The sequence below is a fragment of the Aphidius gifuensis genome, linkage group LG3 (genome assembly GCF_014905175.1).
Source record: "Aphidius gifuensis isolate YNYX2018 linkage group LG3, ASM1490517v1, whole genome shotgun sequence".
Taxonomy (NCBI): Eukaryota; Metazoa; Arthropoda; class Insecta; order Hymenoptera; family Braconidae; genus Aphidius; species Aphidius gifuensis.
The window spans coordinates 19,768,747-19,795,173 of NC_057790.1; the positions used below are offsets into that span (position 1 = coordinate 19,768,747).

Genomic DNA, 26,427 nt, shown 5'->3' on the forward strand with positions numbered 1-26,427 from the left:
GGCTGATCGAAGACGAGGTCCTAGGGGACCTTATAAAAAATATCTAAGATGTGATGTGCCAATGCCTGCAAGAACTTTCCGCGCGCACAAGAGTCGACTTCGTAAATCTCTACTGCATGATTCTAGCGAAGATGTAAGTTTCATTAAAAATACTTCGATAAAACAGGCTAATCAGTGGTGTATTTCTTTATTTTTAAATTGATAGGGAAATGATTCTGGCCGAAATGTTTTTGAATGTATATACACAGATACATTACTAACACATTACTAACTGAAATGGTCGAAATTGTGTATGGTAGCCCGGAGTCGGAAAAAGATCAACAATGGCAATTGATATCCAGTTCTACGCTCAACGTGCTGAACTGCCACCACTGACTACGCACATGTAACCATATAATTTCTTAGTATTAGTGTAGTCTATCTGTGTATACACATATAAAAATTTTTTGCCATAATCATTACAGTAATTATATTACTTTGGAAATTATTTTTTTTTATTTGAAAAACCACAAAAAAATTTTTTTGAGTTAGGAACAATTAATTGATTTAATTTAATGAATACATAACATTGTATAACTAATTCAATTTATTTGATAAATTTTTTATATTTTAAATTATCTTAATAAATTTTTATTATTTTAAAATTTATTCATGTAGAATCTCATTCAAAAGTTGTAGAAAAATCCTCCCTCTTTTTTTATTTTTTATTTTTTTAGAACTCATTTTTCTTGAACAGGAAACAACTATACCCGATCATATGATAGAAAATGTTATCGAACAAGGGCGCGACGATACTACTGACAATTTACAGCTTTATGAACAGCATACAGAGCATTTGCATGAGAACTTGGAGGGTGTTGCGAATATGGGAGCTAATATAACTGAACTACTCACTGAAGATGTTGGCTATGAGTCAGAAGAATCAGTTCCTTCAGATTCCCAAGTTGATGAAGATGACATTGATTATACATTGGTAGATGATGGCACTGACTTTTTTGGTGATCCAATAGATGATGAGAATACACAAGAGGTAAAGTATTATCAATTGATATTTCGGAGTAACTTGTTTTTTTATTATTATTATTGAGGTACAAATTGTAATTTTATCGGTACAAAGTAGCTCTTGTTCTGTTCTTTGAAATAAAGAAAAAAATATTGAAAAATATTGATTTTTAAAGGCGCCATGCAATTGTTAATAAAAATATTCGATAAACAATTGCATCAAATAAGAATTTGTATCTCAATAATTAAAGTAGATATGCAATTGTTAATTATCATTTTGGAGTAAATAATTTTTTTTTGTTGTTATTCTTGAGGTACAAATTAACCCTTTTTTTCCGCCCACAGTCCCTCAAACTCGGAGAAAATATAAAAAAATTATTATTTAAAAACTTTAAAAATTAATAACTTTGTAAATAATTGTTGTAAAAAAAATTTATGATAGGCTGTCGATTCCTTTTTTCATTTGTATCATTTACTTTTAGGTCATTTCTGCGATTTTACCCCTTTTTTTTCCGCCCACAGTCACTCAAACTCGGAGAAAAGAAGAAAACCGTATTATAGTTAATATTTCCGCTGTTAAATAAAATTATTGTTAAATTAAAAAAAAAATTTTATCTTTTTATTATTTTATCAATTTATATATTTATAATTTAATTGTTTAAACAAAAAAAAAAAAAAATTTTTTTTTTTTATTTCATTGTCAATTTTTTTGAAAAATAATTTTAATATTCATCAATTTTTTTAGTCACAATTATTAATACTTTAAACAATATATTATTTAAACAATAAAATATGTTGTAAATTGAAAAATCTGAAAATTAAAATATCACTCAATTTTATTTTATTTTATTTTATATTTTAGTTATTATTATTTTATTTGAGCCCGCAAACTAGTACGACGAACTGCGACGAATGACAGAACAAAACGGAGACCGCGACCCTCATTCCTACGTCATTTATTTCCCCCTGATTTCCAATCGAACGCACCCGAAAAATTTTTAAAACCCTTATATATTCTTAACCCTTCTATAAACCCCAAAAATGACCTACAATGAAATTTAGCTAATTTTTTTCTCTACAACTTTCTCCTTTACAAATTTTCCGTAAACCCTATATCCTACCCGCTATTCAAAATAGAAAAACTTTTTATTTTTTTTCCCCCCTTTAAAAATTTTTCCGCGATTTTTCCTCTATCCCAATCAATTTCCAACCCTCTCATCTATCCCTATGATTTTTTTCAAAAGTTTACCCACAATTGAGCAAACTCAGACAACTTTCGACTGGACTAGTGAAAGAAAGCTAGAACCCTATTCACTATACTCGCAGGTCCTTGTTAGCATGTGTGTATGTAGTCTATGTGGATAGACACACTCATACTGCCATAGCCAAGAAACACGAAACAGCACGACGAATAACTGCAAAGTCTATTTTAATGAAAAAAATAATTGACCTGGAGTAAATTGTTCTAAAAAACTGTAAAATAACTAGCCTTTTTTTATTATTTTTTTTTTCCAATTTTTGAATAAGTTATAAATTTATGAAATAACAGAATTTTTTTTTTTTTTTATCATGGCTTGCATATATTCTGAGGGAAAACTCGGGGTCAAAACGCCTCGTTTATCTATTCACACTAATCTTATTATCGTGCATCTTATTATTATCCATCCTTCTTAATGAAAAAAAATTCTAAATAATTATATACCGTATTTTTTATAAAGCAAATTTATAAAGAATATTGATACAATTTAAAATAAAAATCGTTTGTTGCAGGAAAGTCAATTTAATATGTTAAAAGATTTGCCCATGCTAACTAAAAATGAGAGTGCCACAATAATTATGGCTTATGCATTGCGACACAACTTAACTGATGCAGCATTAAATGATTTAATCAAGATGATGGATCTACATGCTCCAGGAGATATACACGTTTCAAAATATAAATTTCTGCAAAACTATGTCATGCCTGAAGTAAAAAGAATGTTTTATTGCTTACCTTGTCAAAAGATTTTGACTATTTCTAATAATGATGATAATAATAACAGTAATACGACTTCATGGAAATGTGTTAAATGTAAAGCTGAGCATACAGAGTCAAAGTTAAAACGCTTGGGTTCATATTTTTTTTATCTACCTCTTCGTCCGCAATTAGAACGCTTAACAAAAAGTGAAGATTATAAATTAATGCGTCAATATAATATCAGAAATTTAAATCGTATCCGTGAAAGTGATGTAATTAATGGATCGGTGTATAAAGATTTGCGAAATAAAAAAATTATTAGGAAGCATGATATAAGTATACAGTGGAACACGGATGGAGTAAGTTTTTTTAATACATCAAAAAGGTCTATATGGCCAATACAAGTAGCAATTAATGAATTACCATATCGAGTTAGAAATAGAAATATATTATTATGTGGTTTATGGCTGTCAGAATTTAAACCACCAATGAATATGTATTTGGAGCCATTTGTTGATGAGTTAATCGAATTAAACGCTACTGGATTTCGTGTGCAGCCAATATTATATACAAAAGAAATTACAATTAAAGTTCATACCATTTTAGCATCTGTCGATTCTATTGCTCGGCCAATGATCCAAAATGTAAAACAGTTTAACGGGACCTACGGCTGTTCTCTATGCCTACATCCAACACAACGTATTGAAGGGACAAGAAATACTCGAGTCTATCCGGGATGTAAGGTTTATGCTTTAAGGACGAAAGAATATCATTATGCATGTGTAAGAAGACGGCAAGAACTCGGACGCAAGACACCTGTCAAAGGCGTTAAGGGTCCATCAGTCCTCATGTTAATTAATAACTTTTCAGTACCAGAAGACTGTCCTGCTGACTGCATGCACGTGGTTTATGAAGGTGTAGTTTCTTTTTTAATCTCCCTCACGTTTAATCAGATTTATAATCGGGAAAACTGGTATTTACGTAAATATATTAATGAAATTGATCAAAGACTAAAATCAATTAAACCTTGCTGTGAAATTAAAAGAAACATAAGATCGATTCATGATTATAAGTACTGGACTGCAGCAGAGTTGAAATATTTTTTATTCTACTATTCATTGCCTTGTTTCTTAGGAATAATGAAAGAAATATATTTTGATAACTGGTTTCTATTAGTTTATAGTATTGGGATATTATCACAACAGTATATATCAAACGAAGATCTTATAAACAGTCGATGTGCCCTTATGAAATTTGTTAAAGATTTTGAGACATTGTACGGTGTTAGTAACATGCGATACAATATACATTTACTGTTGCACCTTCCAGATAACGTATCTCGCTTTGGATCGACATATGGCTGGTCTAATTTCCCCTATGAAACGTTTAACGGAGTAATAAAACGTCTTTTCCACGGTTCTCAGTACATACCGGATCAAATCGTAAAAATCTATTCTAGGATTAATTATATAAAACAAACCACTAATGAGTTTGAAAAATCGGATTGTCATGAATTAGCAAAATCTTTTTTTTTATCATTGATTAAAAATAGCAATTTAAAACATGACTACGAATATAATGGGTTAAAACTGAAAGGAACTTTTAAACAGAAACGACTATCTCCTGAAGAAAAAATACTTGTCAACGATTATGGAATAGAAGAAAATTATATAAAGTCATTTACGCGATTTATATTTAATAATTGTTTATATCATGGTTTTCAAGTACGCAATACAATGAAAAGAAATAACAGTATCATAAAGTGTACAAATGGTTCATACATGAAAATTACTGAGCTTCTGTATGTGAACGATGAAAAGTGTATAGTTCTTGGTAAAGAATTTCAAGTTTCGAATGATGAATGTCTTTGGACCAGTGAAAATTGGAGTAGTAAACATTTTTGTGACATAGTCATTGCAACTAATCATACAATATGCTGTCGTTTACAAGAAATAAAAAAAAAATGCGTTATAATTGATTGTTACTGTGAAAGTAATGAAAATAAATATTATATTTTCCCACTTGTAAATGATCTCGAGCGAGATTAAAAAACGTAAAAAAATTTCTTATTTAAATTTTACATAATTAAAAAATTAATTATACTAATAAAAACGTATTATTGATAATTATTTTTAAAGACATAATTTTACTCTATTTTATTTGATCTAACCCTAAATCCTTAATGAATTTGCGTGTGCAAAATATTAATATATTTCTAAAGTAAGAATATATAAGAATAAATTTTTTTTGATTTATTTAACTTTAGTTTGTTAGCAGTAAAAATTGATCCCATACTTTTACTAAACTGCGTGCAAGTGAAAAATGTTGGAAAAAGAATCGTTTTAGAAAGAAGCAATAAGGAAAAAGAGAGAGAGCTGAGAGTGAATTTTGGGACCACAAATTAGTTCTATGCAAGTGAGAAGAAAACATTCAGAAAAGAAGACGTATAAGAAGAAGTGAGATAAGAGAACAAAGTTAGGATGAGTTGAAAATATAAAATACAAAAATCAAAAAGTAAAAATATGAAAAAAGAGGATAGAGAAAAAAAAGAAGATACTAAATAGAGAGAAACTTTGTATGCACAAACCAACACATAGAATATCATCCGTGAGTTATATTTTATATTTTATAAAAAATATTTTTTTTTTTTACCTTCATTTCCTTTTTTATAATATATATAAAAAAAAAGGAGCAGGAACATCGTAATTTTATAAGAATGGGTTAACCTGGACATAAATATGCTTAAAAAGACTTATGCTGTGCATAGAATCACAGCTCGTAGTATTTTATAAGTGTGCGTCTGTGTGTAGAAAACTTTGCAATTTTTTTTCTCTTTTAAATGATTTTTGTAGCATTGAGTTTCCCAGAAATGGGAGAAAAGGAGAAAGAGGACTGCATATAATGTGCATGCAAGTGAGGAATGTTTGAAAACCTAACGGTATTTGAAAATGCTTTAACGACGAAAAAAGAGGGGTGAGGTTGGATACTAGAACTGCAAATAGTGTGCGTGCGAGTGAGAAACGTTACAAAAAGAATTGTTTTGGAAAGAAGCAATAAGGAAAAAGGAGAGAGAGCTGAGAGTGGATTTAGGGACCACAAATTAGTTCCATGCAAAACACTCGAAGTGAACATTTACTTATACATTGAAAGATGTATACCTGAGTATAAAATTTTTCACTTAGATACTTTTCAGAAGTACGAAACCAATAAAATGAAATTGTTGAAGAAAAGAAAAATTGACGGTTGTTATGGAGTAATTTATTTTAATGGATTTTTCGAATAACAATAATTTTATTTTTCTCAAGATGCTGAGGTCCACATATTGGAAAAAATAAAATAAAATATATAGGCAATTCAAAATAAAAAAAAAAGAAAAAAAAAATGTGGAGATTCTAAAATTTTCAATATTTCTAATAATTAAAAAACAAATCACTTTCAGCTTTACATTAATATTTATTAATATTTTATTAATATTTATTAATGTAAATTGCAACAACTAAAAATAGCAATAATCATACTTAAATAGTTTTTGAGATTTAGATAAAAATGCAATTTACTTAAATATTTTCCAAAAACCAAGGCTTCATGCAATACGAGACGAGATTCATAATAAAAAAATTCATATAAAAAAAAAATTAGTATTTATATTAACTAATATTATAAAATAATAAAAAAATATAAAATAATAAAATAAATTGAATTATTCTAATTAATATTCGATATCAATAAAATTAATAAATTAAATCATACAAAATTATAACATGAATAATTTTTAGAATTTTTAAAATAATTTTTCCGAAAAAGTATAAAAAAGAAAAATGGTCAAGTAGTTGGACAAAAGTCTTAATAAATTCCATAAGCAAATAATAGATACTTTTTTTTCTTTCTCTTCATTGATATGTATCCAAGAATCCTTTCGAGGTCGTAAACTACTGCTTTTAAAATATCAGATACAAAAAATATCAGTTTAGGAAGAAGATAATTGGCGTATCTTTACAATTTTCTTAGGTACATAAGCTTGTAGATATCTCGTTGTGACTGTAGCGTCAGTGTCTTATACTGCGCAGTGTCTTACTGTGCTGTATTTTACTGCATAGCAGTTCTTTTTTTCAATACGATTAGTTACGAGAAAAAAAAAAAAAAATTCCATCTAAAATTTTCAAAGTCTCATGATAATTGTTATAATCTTTTTGAAAGTAGTGGGGCATTGATCCACAGTGGGTGTTGGTACGCTGATCTAAGCTTAATATTTATTGCATGTCAAGTTTTGACAATTCTATCAACATCACGTCAAATTTAATAAAATATTTGTAGTCATAATAGAATGAAAATGAATATATTCAAATATTTTCATGCAATTGAATATTTATTATTTCTAAATAATATTTTGAATGGGATATTGCGCATTACTATGGTCGAGGTTTATTATGGCCGATCTATCAGTTTGTGACTATGTGTGTAGTCTTCCATAAGCGACTCTTCTTGCTCACACAAATTATACGAGACAGTCACAAACCTATCCCAAATTCTGTTCGTTACACCATATACTTTTAACAAAGGGCTGGTCTCCGGGGACCATAAGACTTGATGCAACTCAAACACTCTCGACTCTTCCAAACTGGCAAGTGCCCGCAGTCTGTTCATAGGCATGGCACAGTAAATGTCGTGACAGTTGAGTGTTATAGTTGTTACTTTGAATTTTTATTATTAAAAAAATTTTATTTTTTGCAAACGAATATTTAAATTTTAATATCTACTATACATATATGTATGTGAAATACAATACGTCAAAAATTAGCAGATGATTTTTCGAGTGCTGTGAATCTATGATAGACAATTTAAATATTGAAAAAAACTTTTTTCTGTGAAGTTTTTAAATAAATTTAAAAAACAATTGTTGACCAATCCAAAATAATAAAGAATATGTAGGATTTTTTTAGGTAAGCACTTATATACATAAATTTTTTTTTAGTTGAAACACAAATTAACATCAAAATGATAATTAATTAAGGGAATGTGATATCTAACATTTTTAATTGAAGTTGTAAAATAAATCTTTTTTTTTTATTGTTCGCCTTGATATTTGTGTATAATTTTTTTTTTGTTTTAATAACAAAAGTACGAAAGCGAAATATTTTTTCATGCTACATTTACTTTTTTCGAATTTGTGTTTGCATAATTCGCAAAAATATCATTATTATGACAGTTAAAAAAATAACAAAATGCATATTTGTTGTTTCTATCAGACAGTGAACTTGCTAAAAATAAAAATGTAAAGTATAGCCTATCTTTATGTGTAGAAGTTGTCAACTTTGACACCTACTATCGCAACAAAACCACCTCAGAAAAAATTAAAAAAAATTTACGAGATAGATAATTATTTAAAAAAAAAAAAAAAAAAAAAAAATCCATTAGAAATTCAATTATTCAGAATCAACCTTCATAAAAAATGTAAGGAAAAATTTGGAACATGCACATTTTTTTTTTTTTTATTTCTAACTGTCGCAACCGCGTTTCAAACCTACATCTACGTAAACCTGTATGAACCTATCGTCCTAATGCCAGTGTGTTATCCGCCAAGCCATCGTGCAAATTTTTTCGCCTTAATTTTAATTTGTTTATGAGCTATGAATCTTTAAATATTATTAGATTTTTCCTAAAAAATACATGAAAGTCATTTTATATAATCATTTTGTAAATTATGAGGAATAAAATTAAAAAAGCTCCATAAAAAATTTTGTATTATACATATAAAATATAAAAAAAATGTGAATTATTGATAAATTTCTTCTGAAAAATTATAAAGTAATTTTGCATACTTTAATTTTCACCGATAGATTAGTTTTATGAAAATTTCATCAAAAGAAAAAAAAAAAAAAAAAAACTCCAACCAGGACTCGAACCTGGGCTATTAGGATGATAAACCAGTGCTCTTTTATAACTTTGTAGTAGTAGCTCAGGTTCGAGTACTGGTTGGAGTATTTTTATTTTTTATGAAAATTTTATAAAAAATTTCTATAAAATTAATTTGTGGAGGAGAAACCAAAATATGCAAAATTAGTTCATAATTGTTTACAAAAAATTTATAAAAAATCTACAAGTTCATGGCTTCATGATAAAGCGTTGGCTAATCACCTGAGTAGCCCAGGTTCGAGTCCTGGTTGGGGTATTTTTTTTTCCTTCTTATATATATATATATATATATATATACATATATATATACAGGTAAACGTATCGAATGAAGCCCCCCTCATGGATCTATACCCGTCACTGACTACATATATTTGACCACATAATCTACTGTTCTGTTACTGTCGTCTATCTTTGTATGTACATTTAAAAATTATTTTTGCACAGAACCATTTCTTTAAAGTGATTATATCACTTGAAAAATTAAAAACTAAAAAGTCCACCACTGACCAGCCGTTTTTGACAAAACAATATTTATATAATAAATTAAATTATTACAGTAATATTTGATGTAGGTATATTTTAAGACTATAACATAGTAAATAGGTCTTTAATTGACAATAATACAATAAAAGAACTGCCTTTTAGAGCTAAAGTATGTTCATTCTTAAACGATTCTGTTTCAATTAATTTCACATTTGTGTGTATGCAATACATTAAAAAAAAAAAATTTCTTCTGCATAGGCGTGTCTCTAGAGAAAACTATAGCGATGATGAAAATACATGAAGTGTCAACAGAAGCTTTGGTCCAATGTCACCTGAAAATGATTCATTAGAACTGGTATTTTTTAAACTTTATATTGTATAATTGCAAATGTTATAGATGTATAGTAACAATACATTTTTCTTATATTTATATTGATCAAAAATTAGATTTTTTCTAAGTTTTTTTTATTGACAAAAAAAAATTTAAAAGTAATGGTAATATTGTAATTTTTAATATAAAACAGTCTGAAAGCTTTGGAATAAGCAACCGTTGAAACCGAGGGTGTTCAACCAGCAGTGATGGTATAAATTTATCAAAACGACCAATAGGTTCAAGAGGAAATCTTGCTTGTTTACTGGAGGTAAATCATTATACGTTTATATCGACAATCTTATTAATTTCTTTAATTATTGTAAAATTTGAAAGTATAGCTAATATTTTTTTTTTTTTTTTGGCAATTTGTCTTTCAGGATGACATGCAAAACACCAATTCGCAGTCACTTCTATTGGGTAAACTGACAGATTCAAGAAGCCACCGACGGCTGAATAAAAGAAATAGCCAAGGGCTTCCGTATAATAACAATGTGAGTTTTCAAATAAAATTTTACCCAAGTATTTCTTTTTTATTTTGTTTGATACCTTTATGACTGTTTTTCTGCTTTAAATATCATTTCATTGAATATTTATGAAACAATTCTTTTATTATAATAAAATTTGTGTTTTTTAGAATTTTGATCAACATCAGACTGATGATGCTGAGCAAAAATGATGATCTCTCTGATGACCAATCTGACCGCAGTAACGACGATATAAATGATGAATTGCTTCAAGATAATAATCATAATTTGGTATAATATTATTAGTCAATTTAAATAATATTCTCACATAGCTTATTCAATAGTATTTCTAAACGGTTGTTAACGACATAATAAAATTAACTTTTTCAGGAACGACAAGAAAACGTAAACCGAATCAGACAAGTGATTGATGGCATTCTACCACGAGGGCGCGCCACACTATGGTCGTTGCTTTTGGAAGCAAATTATCCACACAAGTGATTGATGGCATTCTACCACGAGAGCGCGCCACACTACGGTCGTTGCTTTTAGAAGCAAATTATCCACACAAACACTTATGATAAATTAAAATTTATTTAAATAAGTTAGCTTATTTATAGAATTAAGATCAGGTTAAAAAATAGAATTTCGACAATAAAAGATAAATAATTAAATCGAATAAATAATTAAATTTATCAGGTATCAGATATAATTTAATTATGGCTGAGAAATTTTATTTTATCAACAGCAATTTTTATATTGATAAATTCATATTACCAAAAAGATAAATTGAATTCGATATTAGAATTTCTTTTCATCTAAATTTTATATGAGTATATAATTCTTATTGTAATAATTAATTTTCAATGATAAATCAAAAAGTTCATGTTTAAAATTTATCAGTGTTGAAAAAAATGAAATTTACAAAAAAAAAACTAAAAATTTAGTTTATCAAAAATTAATAATTATAAAAAAAAAAAAAATAGTTAATCATTTATGAAAATTTAGGAAAAAAGTTATATTCAATGGCCAAATTTTTGTTTAATTCATATTTAATAAACTGATTTTATGTAGTTTCAAAACATAAAATTTTATATCATAACAATCAATATGTTATATAAATTCAAATAATCGAACATCTGAGATACTTAAAATTAATAATAATTAAGAAAATTAATAATATTTCACAAAAAGATTAAACAGGAGAGTCATATATAAAATCAACTAATCGCTGAATAGTTTTACACAAATGTTAATATTAATTAAATGATATTAATAATACTTACCTTTTTTCTAAATATAATAATAATTTCTAAAAAACTTTTAAAAGTATATTGTCGTTTCAAACACTAATAAATAAATATCTTGAAAATACTAAAAAATTTCTGTAATTTTCTATTATTTATCAATAAAAATTGATTTGATCACAACTAATAATCTTGTTATTTTTTTTTTATACATACCTTAATTTTCTTATAAGATACACTTATAAGAAAATTTTTTTGTCATTCATTATTATCATTATAAAATTTATATAAGAAATCGGCTAAAAACTTATACAAACGTTCTATAAGTTTATCTTATAAGTCTCTCCTATAAGTGTGACTTATAGATTTTTTCGTACGATCGGTAGTAATGGACATTTTGAATTAAATGTATTGAAACCAGTTAGTTGCAAATACCTTAGATCAACAAGACTTCTTGGTGATGATGCTTCCAGCATTTACTAACAATTGGAGTTGCAATAACCACTCTTGGCTCAATTGGCACTGGTGGTGGTTGACTTGGCAGTACAGATGGTCTGGACGATACAATGGAGCCACTGCAGGATGTCACAGTCACTGTAGTAGTGGTTAGTGTGACAGTTGTGCCTGCAGTTGGTATTGGTGATGTTGTTATTGTTGTTGACATCGTCAATGGCACAATTGGTGGCATATATTGTGATGCTGATATTGTTGATGTTGGTGAAATTAATTGTGTTGTTATTGGTACTATTGTTGTTGGTGTAAATTGTGGTACTGTTGTTGTTGTTGTTGTTGCAACAAATAATTGTGATGGATAGTTTCTTATTGTATCAGCATATTGACGTATTGTATCTTGTGAGCCTGTTGTTGTTGTTGCAGCTGCTGTCATTGCTGGTAATGTTACAGTAGCACTTTGAGCTTGGGCCTCTGTCGACAAAACACCACTGGCACAAGACGAAGAAGAAGACCGCCTCGTAATTCTTGGTGATCTTCTTCTTGTTGTTGGCCGTTGGGTCATGTCACTGGGAGCAATCGTCGCTAAAACTACTATCTCCTCGCTCGCGCTCAAGTCTCTAGTATTACTACTATCGCTATTATTATTATTACTATTAATTGTCTCTTCTGACTCGGATCCCGGCTGGCGTCTAGATGCGCTTGAGGGGGCTATTTCAACATCTGGATGTTCTTTTATTATGTGTTTGCGGGTGTCGGCCATTGGATATTTAGTTTTGCCAACATACCCGCAAACACTGCATTTAATAATTATATTGTACTCACCCGGGTGAGACAACTTCAGATGCTTGGATAGCCCCGTGAAGGCACTAAACGAGCCACAACCTCCCCTCTGTCTGGTCCTTACACCCCTGCATTGTGGACAGTGTAACACATCAGGCAGAGGCAAGGTTATTACCAGGTCAGTCATACTGTTCAACCAAGTGTATGAAAATTAAGAAATTTACAATAAAGAATAATACTCAAATTAAATAAATAAATTAATATTTATTTAAGAGAAAAAATTAGAATAATAGAAAAAAAAGAAACCTAACACTTGTTTAACCAGTATGACTTGACTCTGTTGGCTGTTGTTAAGTCAAACTTCAATTGACCAAGTATATTAACAAAAAAATTAAAATAAAAATATTAAATGTATATAAAATAAAAAAAAGACTAGATACTTGTTCAATTGAAATATGAAGAAGAGTTAAACAATCAACCCGTCAGTCTGTGCACGCAGTTGACAATAAAAATTAAAATTTTAATTAAATAAACAATTTAGACGTACGCCACTAGAAGAGTGAAAAAAAAGAACACGTACGCCTACGAAAAATATTATAATGGGTGGATCAGCTGTGGTATACTAACTCAGTAGAGTGACGTATACCAGAGAGGGGAAAAATAAAAAAAAGAATAAAATAAGAGACTAAGCCGGTGACGTTGTGGCCTTGCTGCACGTGTGACAGACTAGTCAGGAAACAACGCACTCGGCCCCCTGCTGTATCCTTAAACTTGAACTTGAATATATATTTTAAAAATGAATTTAATGGACATAAAATATTTTTACATAGGAGGGAGAGAGAGAAAAAAAAATAAAAAAAGAATAAGCTACTGCCAAGGACACCGAGTATCTAGCTGCGCATGTGTCAGACTATAAGATTTCGGTAGCCTTGGTCCCTCACTATGTATTTGAAATAGAATAAAATGAATTTATGAGGGAGGAAATAAATTTTACATATGAGAGAAAAAGAAAGAAAAAAAAAATATAAAAATAATAAGCTACTGCCAAGGACACCAATATCTAGCTGCACTTTGACAGACTACAAGTTATTGGTGACCTTGGTCTCCCAATATGTAATTAAAATAAAAAAAAAGAAATGAATTTATGGGGGATTAATAATTTAGTGCACAGACAATGAATGATGGATTAATCAAGCGAGGGTCCGAGTCAGGTGGTCGCACCTCGATCTCTCTCTCGGCCTTAAAATTAAATTATAAATTGTACTTACATATAAATATTGCATTAATTGGTGTATAACGTTGCTGATTGTCAAGTGCAACTGTATGAGCCTACAAATGACTTAAATAAACAATTGTTAAAATCACAATACCAGATAATGTTTTTATCAATGAGTAGAATATAATAAATTTTATATAATATGTCAATTACATGACGAATTACAATTTTATGAGGAATTACGCAATTTAATATTTGTTTTAAGCACAATATAAAAAAATGTTGATTAGACAAAAAATAAAATTAAAAAAATAGACTAATGAACTAAACCACGCCTCCTCTGAGGTGGACGTGTCGCTGCTTCGACTAGCACCAAAGTGTAGTATCTGTGGATGAATGCATATAATTAATTATTTAATTAATTAATTAATTAAATGTACTGAAGGTACTGAATATTAATATTTAGAAAATTATTGGGCTGTTTCTGGTGGTACTGCAATACCAGATCAACCCGTGGTAGAGTCAGAGCAAGCCCCGACTTCTACCTATTTCCAAAAATCAGTTTAATATTCTGGCCCCTCAATGAGGAGCGTATCAGATATTAAGCTGATAAGAACAGATACTACACTTTGATCTTAGCCAAAAGGCCGAGAAGCGATAACGTTAATTAAATTTTATGATTCTTTATAGTAAGGGAACAACTTTATACATGTGAAAAACATGCGACATCATTCGGACACTTTTAAAGCTATTTTCACAAATTTGTGACAACTTGCTGTTTATAACTACTTGGAAAACAATTATTTAATTGAATACGACGAATTGTTTAATTGAAAATGAATTGTTTAATCGAACGCTGAATAATTTAATCGAAAATTAATATTTTAATTAATTAATTGTTTAATCAAAATTTAATTATTTTATCGAAAATTTTAATTATTTCCTTGAAAATGCTTGAAAAGCTACATTATTTGATTGAAAATGAATTGTTTAATCGATTAAACTGAATTATTTGATTGAAATATTAATTATTTAATCAAAAATTAATCATTTAATTGAATATTCAATTATTTGATTGAAAATTTTTCGAAATCGAAATTTTCCAATTTTCAATCAGCAAAGTTTATTTTGTATACATAAATTGGCTATGACTCTTTTTATTATTTTCATTATTTTATGTTAAATTTAAATATATTTTTTTATAATTTAAATAATTTATTTAATAATTAATAGTATTTTTAAAAATTTGCAAAATTCGAAAAACTGCCATCTCTGGTACGACACTGACAATTTTTGTATCGCCATGTTGAATATTCTATTTACATGAAGCTCGTGTGTAAGCTGCCATGACAGGGCTGTCTTTTTTATTAATAATAATTAAACATTGATAAAAAATATTAAATAAATATTAAGGATAATGAATTAAATCAATAGTACAATAGTAGTTTATTGTATATTAATTTGGTTCACTATAAAAAAGACAACTGTATGAAAGTTTTATTTACAAAACAACATACGAGTAAGAGAAATAGTAAACAACGACAATAATAGTGTTAAAAAAAAAAAAAGTATCATGATGGATGTTGATTTATTACGACCAGGAACAGTTCCAATATCTCCAGATACAATATTATGGTTTGAATTTCTTTTAAATCCATCATTATTGGAAAAACACATATCAAAGCCATCACCAGGTATTATTATAACCTTACATTGATGAAAAAAGAAAAACAATGATAATGATAAATAAATTTTTTTTTCTATTTACAGATCCATCAGCAACTGATTTAATGATAAAATTTATGTCAATAAATTCAGATCCAAAAGACAATGACATAAGAATAATTGATTCAGAAACAAATGAATCACGTTTAAATAATGGTAAAAAATTATCTCATAAAAGTGTTGCATTAAAAATATTATCATTAAAAGTTGGTGCATTTTTAAAATGGGATTTAGATATATTAGAAAAAAAATTACCATTACCAATGCAATTAACATTTTTACAAGATCTTTATTATATAACTGGTGATGTTATTGTTGAAATACCAAATCCACCAGATTATCCAGTTGAAACAGTTACTGATGAATTTTTATTTGCAATTGTGTTATATCATAGATGGCATATACGAGCAATTGTTAATAGATCATTAAATAATAAACAAATAAAACAACAATTTATTCATATACCAGGTATACAAGAACCAACTTATGTATCACCAGCATATGTTGATGATATATTAAGAAAATTAGAAATAAATATACACAATAGTCTTGAAGTATTAAATGCTGTATTAAATTTAAAAGATATTAATCCAAAAGTATTGACATTTGATACATTTCAAATGTTAAATGAGGATACATTAGAAATAAAACAAAATTGGAATAATATGAAATCAATATCTGTTGATGAATTTAAATGTCAAATACATTATGATTTAGCAACATTTTATTTATTAAGAGAAGAATATAAAGAAGCTAAATATCATGTATCACAAGCTAAAAATTTATTTAGTAAACTTGGTACAACTGATACATTATTATATTGTCGTGTACAAAAAAATAATTTACATGGTTATTGTTTAGCAACAAATGTACAAATTGAAGGTATAAAACCAACACTAACACAACGTTTACATAATTCAATAAAAGAACAATATACAAATATAATTGATATATTAAAAGAAGATAATATTACAAGAGAAATACCAACAGTTTATAGAGATAATCTTGAACTTGATATACAAGGTGGTTTAGTTAATAAAAAAATATTTGTATCACGTGATTTATTACTAAAAATTCAATGTTTAAATTTAGTTAGAAAAATTATTGATGGTGATGTTGTACAAGGTAATTATATAACTGAATTAAAAAATGCAAATAGTAAAGGTTTAGATTATTTATTTGATGCTATTGATAATGTATTAATAAATTCAACAATAATTCATAAACAACGTATATCACGTTATTTAATGTATTTTATGATTATGACTGATATGCCAGATTTTCCATTAAGAATATTATCAAATGATAATTATAAATCATTATTTAATGATGATGATTTAAATGAAATTAAAAAACAAGCAACACCAGATACAGATGATATACCAGATTTATTATTAAATAATAATTGGGGTGTTACACTTGTAACATATACAAAAAGTCATGCATTTAATAGATTTGAACTTGAAAAAAAATTAATATTATCATATGATCCAATTGAAATACGTGATATATTAATAAAACTTGATGGTAATAGTTCAATAAATCCATTATGGAAAACAAATTGTCGTTGGGATTTACCAATACCATTACAAAGTGTTATTATGTCATTACCACGTTCATTTCAACAAGATTATTCATATATATTATTAGCTAAAACACGTGAATTAGTTACATTAAAAAATTTTGATAATGCAAGATTATTATTAAATGCTATTGAACAAGAAATTAAACATAATAGATTATCAATAAAATTATCAATAATGATTAATTGGGAATTAATACTTGTTGATATATGGCATTATTTAAATGTATGGCCACTTATTGATTGTTGTGATATTAAAAAATTAACTGAACGTTGTAAAGAATGTCTTGATTCATTACAATCAACTGATCAACCAATTCCAAGACAAGAAATTATTGAAAATTGTACAATATTTTTGTTAAATATGTGTGAATGGGATTATTTATCTGGTCTTGAAAAACGTTGGAATCATTATGAATTTGCTGCTGGTTTAAGTATACTTTGTCAGGATGTTGTTAAATATAAAGGAACAAGAAAATTTTCACGTGAAGCATGGGATATTGTGTTGTTGGCATTTGGACCAAATAGAGAACAACCACAAAAACGTACAAGTAGTAGTATTAGTAGTGGTACAAGTGGTAATAGTGCAGCAAAAGATATGCTTACAATAATAACAAGTACATTATCACGTCTTCGTGAACCAACAGCATTAAATATTGCTATTTCATTACTAACAAGAATACATAATGTATTAAGAGATGAACAAACACTTGAAGTTTATTCACAGTATCTTGTTTTGTGGCCTGCAAGTATACCAAAGTATGTTTGATAGCTTTTTTTTATATTAATTAATTGTTATTTAAATAATAATACTAATAATATGATTGTTTTTATTTTTTTTGTTTACAGTACCAATTCATTTCCTGTAAGAACTGTTGCTGAATTTTTATTACAGCTATTAACACAGGCATTAAAATATTATCCAACAAATGTTTGTTGGCTTCGTGTTATGGCTGATTTAAATTTTGTATTGGGATATTATGAAAGTGCAATGAAATATTATCTTGAAGCAATAATGATATCAAGTGATTTATTTTCATTACCTATACCAAGAACAATTCAACCAGTATTTTGGCGTATGATAAAATGTTGTGCTCATTTACAATGTTATACACAAGCAACTGTTTTATGTCAATTTTTGGAAGAAGTTAATTATTCATTAGCATTTAAAATGGCATCAAGTGATCAAAAAAGTTGTGCAACTGCTGATGCTATGGATGCATATTATCATTGTATATGGGATACAACAATACTTGAATATCTTATTAATTTACATTCAAAACGTGGTGAACATCATAGAAAACAGCTGGCAATTAAAGTTATTGGTTTACTTGAATTAAATTCAAATAATAATGAAGAAATACAACGTGAAGCTGCTAATATTAGAAAAGCAAGATTTTTTAGAGCACTTGCTAAACAATATGTTTATTAGGTTCGTTTATAATTGTAATATTATTTTTTTTTTTTTTTTAACTTGTAATAATAGATAAAATAGATTTTTTTTTCTTTTCTTTTTGCTTTTATTTGTTAACATGATTTATGAATAAATAAAAAAAATACTTTAATAAAATATTACAAATATTATTAAATTATTTTTTGTTTGAATTTTTCAATATTTTTTTATTTATTTATTTGTACTTTTTTTTTTAATTAATTTCAAATAATTTTATAGTAAAACAAAGAACACAAGGAGAAAAAAAAAAGTACATATGAAGTGTCGACAATTAGTGTAACAAAAAAAAATTGATACACTCTTTGATGAACATGATTTTCCCACAGTAATACAAACCGTTATGTTTCACTTCCTTTTGGAACAATTTATTAAACACTGTGAAGTTTTAATTTGCCAAAGAAAGACTCATTAAAATATCGAAATCCAAGAGCTTAATTGGTATTTAAAAAAATATTCATTAATATACCTATATATATATAATTATTTTAATCGAAAAATTAATCCTTAAAAATCAATTTGAACAGGGGAAAAAGAAATAAAATTTTGACCATTGATGAATAAGTAAAAAAAAGAAAATATAAATTCCTTCTTTTGTATGGAGAAAAAAAAAACCGGAAACAAGTGTTTAAATTTTGCGTAAATGTGTTGGTGTATATCTGCCAACAATAAACCTATTCAACCAAAAATAAAAACCCATTGGTTAAAGGAGAGAATTCCAAAAATTGTGTGCAACGAAAAACATATATTAACTTTAAAAAAATATATCAATATTAAGCTTAATTATTTGGAAAAAAAAAAGAGAAAAAAATGATACAATAATCGATACAACACTTGTGATTTTTAGAAGGTTCGAAAAAAAAAAAAAATTTCTCAATTCTCCCAACACCTGTAAATACCTTATTTTAAAACCTTCAATACCTGCCAACAACATTCCATTCAAACTATCTCCCTTCTCCCTATTTTCATCTTACATTTTTTTTTTTTTTACATTTCCCACTGCACCATATACATTATTATTATTTTCTTGCACAATAAATGTGCATTTAGCATGGTTTACCCTCCAGGCAAAATAAATAATACTAAATAATGATAATGATAATAGTGAAGGGAACGATGCATAAATGTTGTTGTAGAAAAAAAAAAAATTATTATATCCATACGGAAGCGAATCTTAGAAATATATAGAAATAATAAAGAACAGGAGAAAAAGAAAATTCGTGTTACTTGGTGATACTCCATAGTGATGGACCAATAGAAAATTTATTCCAAGTGTGTTACATGTTGAACACCCGTGGCTTGGTCCACTCTTTTTAAAAAAAAAATCTCATCAAGAAAAAAAGAGGGAGATGATAATTAAGGTGTGCTAAGGAGAAGGTGAGAGGGCTGATACACCAACACTTGTTACTTTTTGATATGTATATATGTAAGAGGCTTTGAACAGAGAGAAGACTTCTCTCTGCTTTGAAACACGTTGGTTTTAATAAAAAAGAAAAGAAAAAAAAGGCATAGCTAAACCAAGTGACTGAAGCAGACTAAAGTCCTCGGCATCGGCAATCGCGACATCATCATACACAACCGGGACATCATTCTCTCGGCCATGTTGCAATTTTTTATTAATTAATTTAAATTTATTTATTTAATAATATTATTTATAAATTTTTAAATATAATATTTATCATTATTTTTATTTTGGAGTAATTTTGAAGTTTTTACAAAGTGCGTTAAGTATATATTTTTTTTTTTTGGAGTTTAAAAAAAGATAAACAGGTGTTTGATGGTGCTAAAAAAAAAATTATCTATAAATTTTATTTTGCAATTTGTTTAATATATTGTAGTTTTTTAATACTTGTTTTTATTTAAACTATATTTAATGTGACATTTTTTGTTTTTTTCTTTTATTGATAATAAAGGGATAAAAGATCGAGTCGGGTTACACATACCTTTCACTTTGAATTTGTGTCGCAAATACTCACTGAGTGATGTTGAATATGTAAAATTATTGTTAAATAATAATATTAATGTTAAATATTATTTTTATTATTTGTAATTGTTATTTAAATTCAATTCAAGTATTTAATTATTGTGTGTTTTAAAACGTGATTGTAATATTTAATTATCAACTACAAGTACATTTCTATTACTCTGGATTTATTTAAAAATAATTATGGTAAATATATATATTTAATTTTTTTTAAATATTAAATTTACATATGAAATAAATTTTAAAAATATGTTAAATAAAATAACAGTTAAATTATAAATTTTTAGTTATCCAGTGATTTATAAAAGTGAGGAATTTAAATTATTATCCAGCACTTATCCATAAAAATAAAAAAAAAATAAGAAAAAGAAGAGGAACCACAATCGGCTGACCCAGATATTTTGGTAGCAGATAGCCCAAGGCAACGATACAACCCACCTTGAAAAAAAAAATATATATATACTTCATCAACATATAAACAAAAATAATAAAATAAAATTTTAAAGAAAATTATTATCCAGCAATTTGCTGAGATGGGACGCGGTGAGATCCGCAGTTAAATATACGAAATGTCAAATAAAAGTAGGGTCCAACAGTCACAACAACAATCACAAAATATAAATCAACAACAACAACAACAATCAACGACATTAAAAAAAAGTGATACATTACCACCTCAGTATCAACCACCACCACATCCAACAATTGGAATATTAAAAAATCATCCAAATTTTTGTACAACAACAATACCACAAAATTCTGGTGTTCCTTCATCATCATCATCAACTGGTTTAATAAATCAACAACAAGTTTCTCATCCATCACATTTAATTCAACAACAACAACAACAATCACGTTTATTACACTCAAAAGATGCACAAGGAAAATTTACAACTAAAATAGAACATTTAATTCCTCAATCAACAAAAAATTCAACAACTGGTTTTTATACTGGTAAATCTAGTGGACAATATTTACCACCAAATAGTCAATATCCAACGTCAACAACAGTCACCAACACAACCAATAAACAACGTTTAAGTGACGAAGAATTTTTACGTCTTGGTCCAGTGGAAATGCTTAAATTTGTTAGAAAAACAGAGACTGATATTGCTAGACTTGCTGCTGAGCAAAATCGTCAAATACAAAGTTTGGTAAGTTTAATTTAAAAAAAAAAATATTGGATTATTTTAATGATAAATATATTTTTATTTTCTAGCTAAATGAATTACGAATATTAAAAGAAGCAAATCAACGTTTAAGTGATGATAATCAAGAATTACGTGATTTATGTTGTTTTCTTGATGATGATCGTCAAAAAGGACGTAAATTAGCACGTGAATGGCAACGTTTTGGACGTTATACAGCAAGTGTTATGCGTCAAGAAGTATCAGCATATCAAAATAAATTACGTCAATTGGATAATAAACAACAAGAATTAATAAAAGATAATCTTGAATTAAAAGAATTATGTCTTTATTTAGATGAAGAACGTGGTGGTGGTAGTAGTAATGGTAATAATGGTGGCAGTGGTAGTGGTGGTGGACAAAGAGATGATGGTGATGGATCAAGTTCAAGTACAAATGCTGAAGAAAATTTACCATCACGAGCAAGACATGCTGCAGCAGCAGCAGCAGCTGCTACATTTAATGGTAATTTTATTTTTTATCATTTAAAATAAAAATATAAATATATATACAAATGTAAAAATAATAATTAATTAGTTAATTTTTTTAGTAGATCAAACAATGCAATATGTGAGGAGTTTGGAACAAAGAGTAAAACAACTTGAAGAAGATAAAAGTATGTTACAAGCAAGAGCACAAACATGGGAATTACCACCAGGTGAAATTTGGGATAATCCAACAACACAAAATGATAATCAACAACTTGGTGGTAGACCAGAAGCTGTTGTACGTGCATTACAAGTTTTAGAAGTACGCGAACAACTTGAACGTGATGCTGGTCATGATAATGAAAAAGCACTTGTTCGTGAAATGTGTAATGTAAGTTATTGAAAAATTAAATCATCATAAGTTATAAACAATAATTATTTGTTGTAATAAAAAATTAATAAATTAATTAAATTTTGTTAAACTATTGGTTTAACTTATTTTGTCTCTCTTGTTATTTGACTATGTTGTGATGTTAAACACTAATTTTATTAAAATGCCCAGAAGGCTATATGCAAAATTAAAATTTTAAATTATTTATTTTTAGGTAGTTTGGCGTAAATTAGAAGAAACTTCACAAACAAGACGCTAATTTATTTATTTATTTATTTAAATAATATATAAATAAATAAATTATTGAATTTTTTTTTCTTTTTTCATTGAAATTGAAAAAAAAAAAAACTTGCTTCTATTATAATAATGACTTGAACAAGTTGATTAAATTTTGATATATTTATTAATATTAAATTAATATTTACTAAATAAATTATTATTTATAATTTTATTATTAAAAAACAATTTATTACTTTTTTAAAAATAAATTTATTATTATTTTTTAAAAGTATATACTTCAATTAATTATTTTTTTTTTAAATTATTTACTGTTAATGATTTATGTAAAAATATATATTTATTTTTAGTTTTTTTTTTTTCTCATTACAAGGCCAAAAAAAAAAAAAAAAAAAAAATACTCAAAGCTTTTCAGCAACATCTTGTACAAGTGTTTATCTTTCTTTGGATTTTTCAATGGACTCTACTCTCGTTTCATCTATATTATGATAGACAAGCAACGCTTACATGAATACAAAATTATTTTCAAAAAAATACTTTCTATTTTTAAAGTTCAAAGGATTTCTTCACTGAATAAAATACATACGCCCTACATCTCTTTTATTTTTGTTTTTTTGTAAATCAACATTTTATCAATGAATGCAATTCAAATGAAAAACGATTACGAATCTATAGAGTGAGTAAAAAAAAAAAAACGAAAAGATTCAACTATAAACTATTAATCTTGTCCTCATGATATTTGTAAAATAAAAAAAAAATTTATTTCACTTTATAAAACAAGCTCTTGAAATATTTGTAAAATATTTCTGTTTAAATGCCAATTAATTGTTTTTTTTACTTGTTTAAATAATCTAATAGATTTTGTGATATATATTTAATAAAAATAAATGAGCAAAAAAATATAAATAAAACATGCTAAATAGAGGGTAGTTTTATTTATTTTTGCGCCTGTCGAGTGCGCAAAAACACTTGCTGTTGCACATGTCAATTGGTGGGGAAATTTAACGAAAATAAATTATTCGAGTCAAAGAGACATGAGAGTCATCGGGGATGTGTGTTTCTGTAAGCCTCGCGGATGATAACACAAGATTTATATTATTGGCTATTGTCTTAACGGGTTATATGCTCGTTGGGGCAGCAATATTTCAAAAATTAGAAGGTGATGTTGAATTAAAACAGGTAAATAAATAAATAAATAAACATTATAAATATAAAAAATATGATTTTTTAAATAATTTTTTTTATTTTTTAAATTAGGCAGCTGAATTTTGGAAAGTATATAATGCATTTCGACGTTCAAATTTGATAACAAGTCCTCAAGCTGTTCAACAACTTCATGAGCTTCTTTATGCATATAGTAATGCATCATCATCTGGAATAATTAACAAACGTAGACGTTGGGATTTCAGTGGAAGTTTTTATTTTGTTGGAACAATCGTCACAACAATTGGTATTTAAAATTTCATTTAAAATCTTCTCATTAGACCATTAAAATATTCGTCTGAAAAATAAAAAAAAAAACTCGAGGAAAAAATAAATCATAAAGTATAAATAAATAAACAGAATAAAAAATTTAAGAAGAAAAAAAAAAAAAGTCGATAAAAAGATTTTAATTATTCTTGGAATATCTTGATTATTTTATTTTCTACAGATAGCTCTCTTACATGCTAAAAGGTAAATCGAAAAAAAAAAAAAAAAAGAAAAAAAGAAAAAAGATTAAAATTCTATATAACTGGGTTAACTGAAGATTAAACATCGAATATAAGCTTATTCCTGTTTTAAACACTAATATTCGTTTAAATTGATTTTTTAAATTTTCGTAATCAAAGGACTAATTTAATAACAACAAGACAATATAAAATAAAAAAATTCAATAATTAAGTTTATCGATTTTGATTTCTATTTGATAATTTTTCTTTTTTTTTTAAATTTTTTTTATATGTTATTTAAATAATAAATAAATAAACGTGATAAATTTTTTAAATTAATAAATAAATAGGATAAATATTTAGATTATTTAAATTTTTGGGTCGATGCACTTGGTAAAATGCTCTAGAATTCCAGAATGCAGCTTGAAATTTCTTGAAATGTTAATGACATAATACGACCTAGTCTTTTGTATAATTTTATTTAATAATGTCCTGTATATTTAAATAGAAAAATTAATTTGTTTATTATATTATAAAAAAAAAAAAAATTCTAGGATATGGTACAACGACACCTCAAACACAACTTGGTAAAGCTGCTGTAATTTTTTATGGTTTTTTTGGTTGTTCTGGTGAGTTATGATAAATATAAAAAATTTAAAATATTTTATAAACTAAAAAAAAAAATCTATTTATTATTACAGGTGGAATATTATTTTTTAATTTATTTCTTGAAAGAATAATAACATTTCTAGCATGGATATTACGTTCACTACATTTACGTAGATTAAAAAAACGTCTTCGTAAAACAACATTAGCATCAAGACGTAATAGAACAAGCAATAATCAACGTACATATTTACCAGATATACTTGATGATGATGATGATGATGATGATATGGATCTTGATCATTGGAAACCAAGTGTATATTGGGTCATGCTTTATTTAATAATATTTTCATGCAGTATTGCTTGTTTTGGTGCAATAATTTATTCAAATATTGAAGGATGGAGTTTTATTGATTCATTATATTTTTGTTTTGTAAGTTTTGCAACAATTGGTTTTGGGGATTTTGTTAGTACTGAAAAAATATATTATTCCTATAATCAAATGTAAGTATATATCTGTATTTGAAATTAGTTATTTTGATTATATTATTAATTTAATATTTTTTTTTTTTACAGATATCGAATTGGAAATTTTATAATACTTGTATTGGGATGTTGTTGTATATATTCATTATTAAATGTAACATCAATTGTAATAAAACAAATATTAAATTGTTTTATTATAAAATTACATTGTAAAAATAAAAAAATGGCTGCACCACATTTACCACGTAGAAAATCATCAGTATCTGGTTTTTATTATCCAAAAAAACGTACAACAAAAATATGTGCACGTGATTCATTTAAAAATATTGATAATAATAATAGTAGTATTAGTGGTGATACACCAAGAATTAATATCAATGCTGGTTTATTAATATCAATGAAAAGTTTTCATTTGCAAAAGTTACGCAAAGCAAATTATATGAAACAGCACAGGAACACAAACATCACCGTACATAAACCAGGTGCTGTTGGACCACTTGCAATTGCATGTGAAAAATTTGAAAGTACAAGTACTTCAAATAGATAAAATTTCATATTAATTAATTAGTGTTATAAATTATATAATTATAATGGAATTATTTTAAAGGATTAAGTTAAAAAACATTAAAATATTTTAAAAATTTGATATATGTACATAAATTAAGGTAAAAATTAATAGGTAAATAAACTAAATAATGACATTGTTTTTTTTTTTTTTTTCTTTTATTTAATATCAATTCTATTTGAAATTCTATTTTTTTTTTTCTTTAGCTTTTATTAATGCATTGATTAAATTTTAACAATGAAATTTCTA

At 26.7% G+C, this 26,427-nt stretch overlaps 4 protein-coding genes and 1 non-coding gene across 7 annotated transcripts; 3 read left to right on the top strand and 2 right to left on the bottom strand.

Moving 5' to 3' along the window:
- Positions 1–11,875: 11,875 nt before the first annotated feature.
- LOC122851011 (lysine-rich arabinogalactan protein 19-like) lies at positions 11,876–12,454 on the bottom strand. Its single transcript, XM_044150058.1, has one exon. It carries the CDS (start codon positions 12,452–12,454, stop codon positions 11,876–11,878), a length of 579 nt encoding a protein of 192 aa, XP_044005993.1.
- A 1,902-nt stretch (positions 12,455–14,356) lies between these two features.
- Positions 14,357–14,547, bottom strand: LOC122853589. Its single transcript, XR_006373926.1, has one exon. It is a non-coding gene; the product is annotated as a U2 spliceosomal RNA (small nuclear RNA).
- A 653-nt stretch (positions 14,548–15,200) lies between these two features.
- Positions 15,201–21,102, top strand: LOC122852550 (integrator complex subunit 8). Of its 3 annotated transcripts, XM_044152426.1 has the most exons (5): positions 15,226–15,582; positions 15,659–17,954; positions 18,045–18,627; positions 18,868–20,815; positions 20,917–21,102. In XM_044152426.1, exons 1-3 carry the CDS (start codon positions 15,462–15,464, stop codon positions 18,625–18,627), a joined length of 3,000 nt encoding a protein of 999 aa, XP_044008361.1. In that variant the 5' UTR covers positions 15,226–15,461; the 3' UTR covers positions 18,868–20,815; positions 20,917–21,102. The 3 variants fall into 3 exon arrangements, with proteins under 3 accessions (XP_044008363.1, XP_044008361.1, XP_044008362.1); XM_044152428.1 differs by having other exon boundaries at positions 15,201–15,582; positions 18,045–20,815; XM_044152427.1 differs by having other exon boundaries at positions 18,045–20,815; positions 20,898–21,102.
- Positions 21,103–21,198: 96 nt separating this feature from the next.
- LOC122851012 (coiled-coil domain-containing protein 85C) lies at positions 21,199–22,894 on the top strand. The gene is made up of 6 exons (XM_044150059.1): positions 21,199–21,216; positions 21,310–21,783; positions 21,849–22,041; positions 22,114–22,281; positions 22,370–22,635; positions 22,850–22,894. Exons 1-6 carry the CDS (start codon positions 21,199–21,201, stop codon positions 22,892–22,894), a joined length of 1,164 nt encoding a protein of 387 aa, XP_044005994.1.
- An 842-nt stretch (positions 22,895–23,736) lies between these two features.
- On the top strand, positions 23,737–26,317 carry LOC122852552 (potassium channel subfamily K member 13-like). Its single transcript, XM_044152429.1, has 5 exons — positions 23,737–24,051; positions 24,130–24,322; positions 25,076–25,150; positions 25,223–25,631; positions 25,704–26,317. Exons 1-5 carry the CDS (start codon positions 23,923–23,925, stop codon positions 26,158–26,160), a joined length of 1,263 nt encoding a protein of 420 aa, XP_044008364.1. The 5' UTR covers positions 23,737–23,922; the 3' UTR covers positions 26,161–26,317.
- Positions 26,318–26,427: the final 110 nt, after the last annotated feature.

What these genes read in the sequence shown, in the direction of transcription:
- LOC122851011 (XM_044150058.1), bottom strand. Translation starts at nt 12,454, where the DNA reads ATGACCCAACGGCCAACAACAAGAAGAAGATCACCAAGAATTACGAGG.
- LOC122852550 (XM_044152428.1), top strand. Translation starts at nt 15,462, where the DNA reads ATGATGGATGTTGATTTATTACGACCAGGAACAGTTCCAATATCTCCA. An exon ending in CATATCAAAGCCATCACCAG is followed by an intron (nt 15,583 to 15,658) that starts GTATTATTATAA and finishes TTCTATTTACAG; the next exon opens with ATCCATCAGCAACTGATTTA. An exon ending in TGGCCTGCAAGTATACCAAA is followed by an intron (nt 17,955 to 18,044) that starts GTATGTTTGATA and finishes TTTTGTTTACAG; the next exon opens with TACCAATTCATTTCCTGTAA.
- LOC122851012 (XM_044150059.1), top strand. An exon ending in ATCGTCAAATACAAAGTTTG is followed by an intron (nt 21,784 to 21,848) that starts GTAAGTTTAATT and finishes TTTATTTTCTAG; the next exon opens with CTAAATGAATTACGAATATT. An exon ending in TTGTTCGTGAAATGTGTAAT is followed by an intron (nt 22,636 to 22,849) that starts GTAAGTTATTGA and finishes ATTTATTTTTAG; the next exon opens with GTAGTTTGGCGTAAATTAGA.
- LOC122852552 (XM_044152429.1), top strand. Translation starts at nt 23,923, where the DNA reads ATGTGTGTTTCTGTAAGCCTCGCGGATGATAACACAAGATTTATATTA. An exon ending in AACAATCGTCACAACAATTG is followed by an intron (nt 24,323 to 25,075) that starts GTATTTAAAATT and finishes AAAAAATTCTAG; the next exon opens with GATATGGTACAACGACACCT. An exon ending in TGGTTTTTTTGGTTGTTCTG is followed by an intron (nt 25,151 to 25,222) that starts GTGAGTTATGAT and finishes TTATTATTACAG; the next exon opens with GTGGAATATTATTTTTTAAT.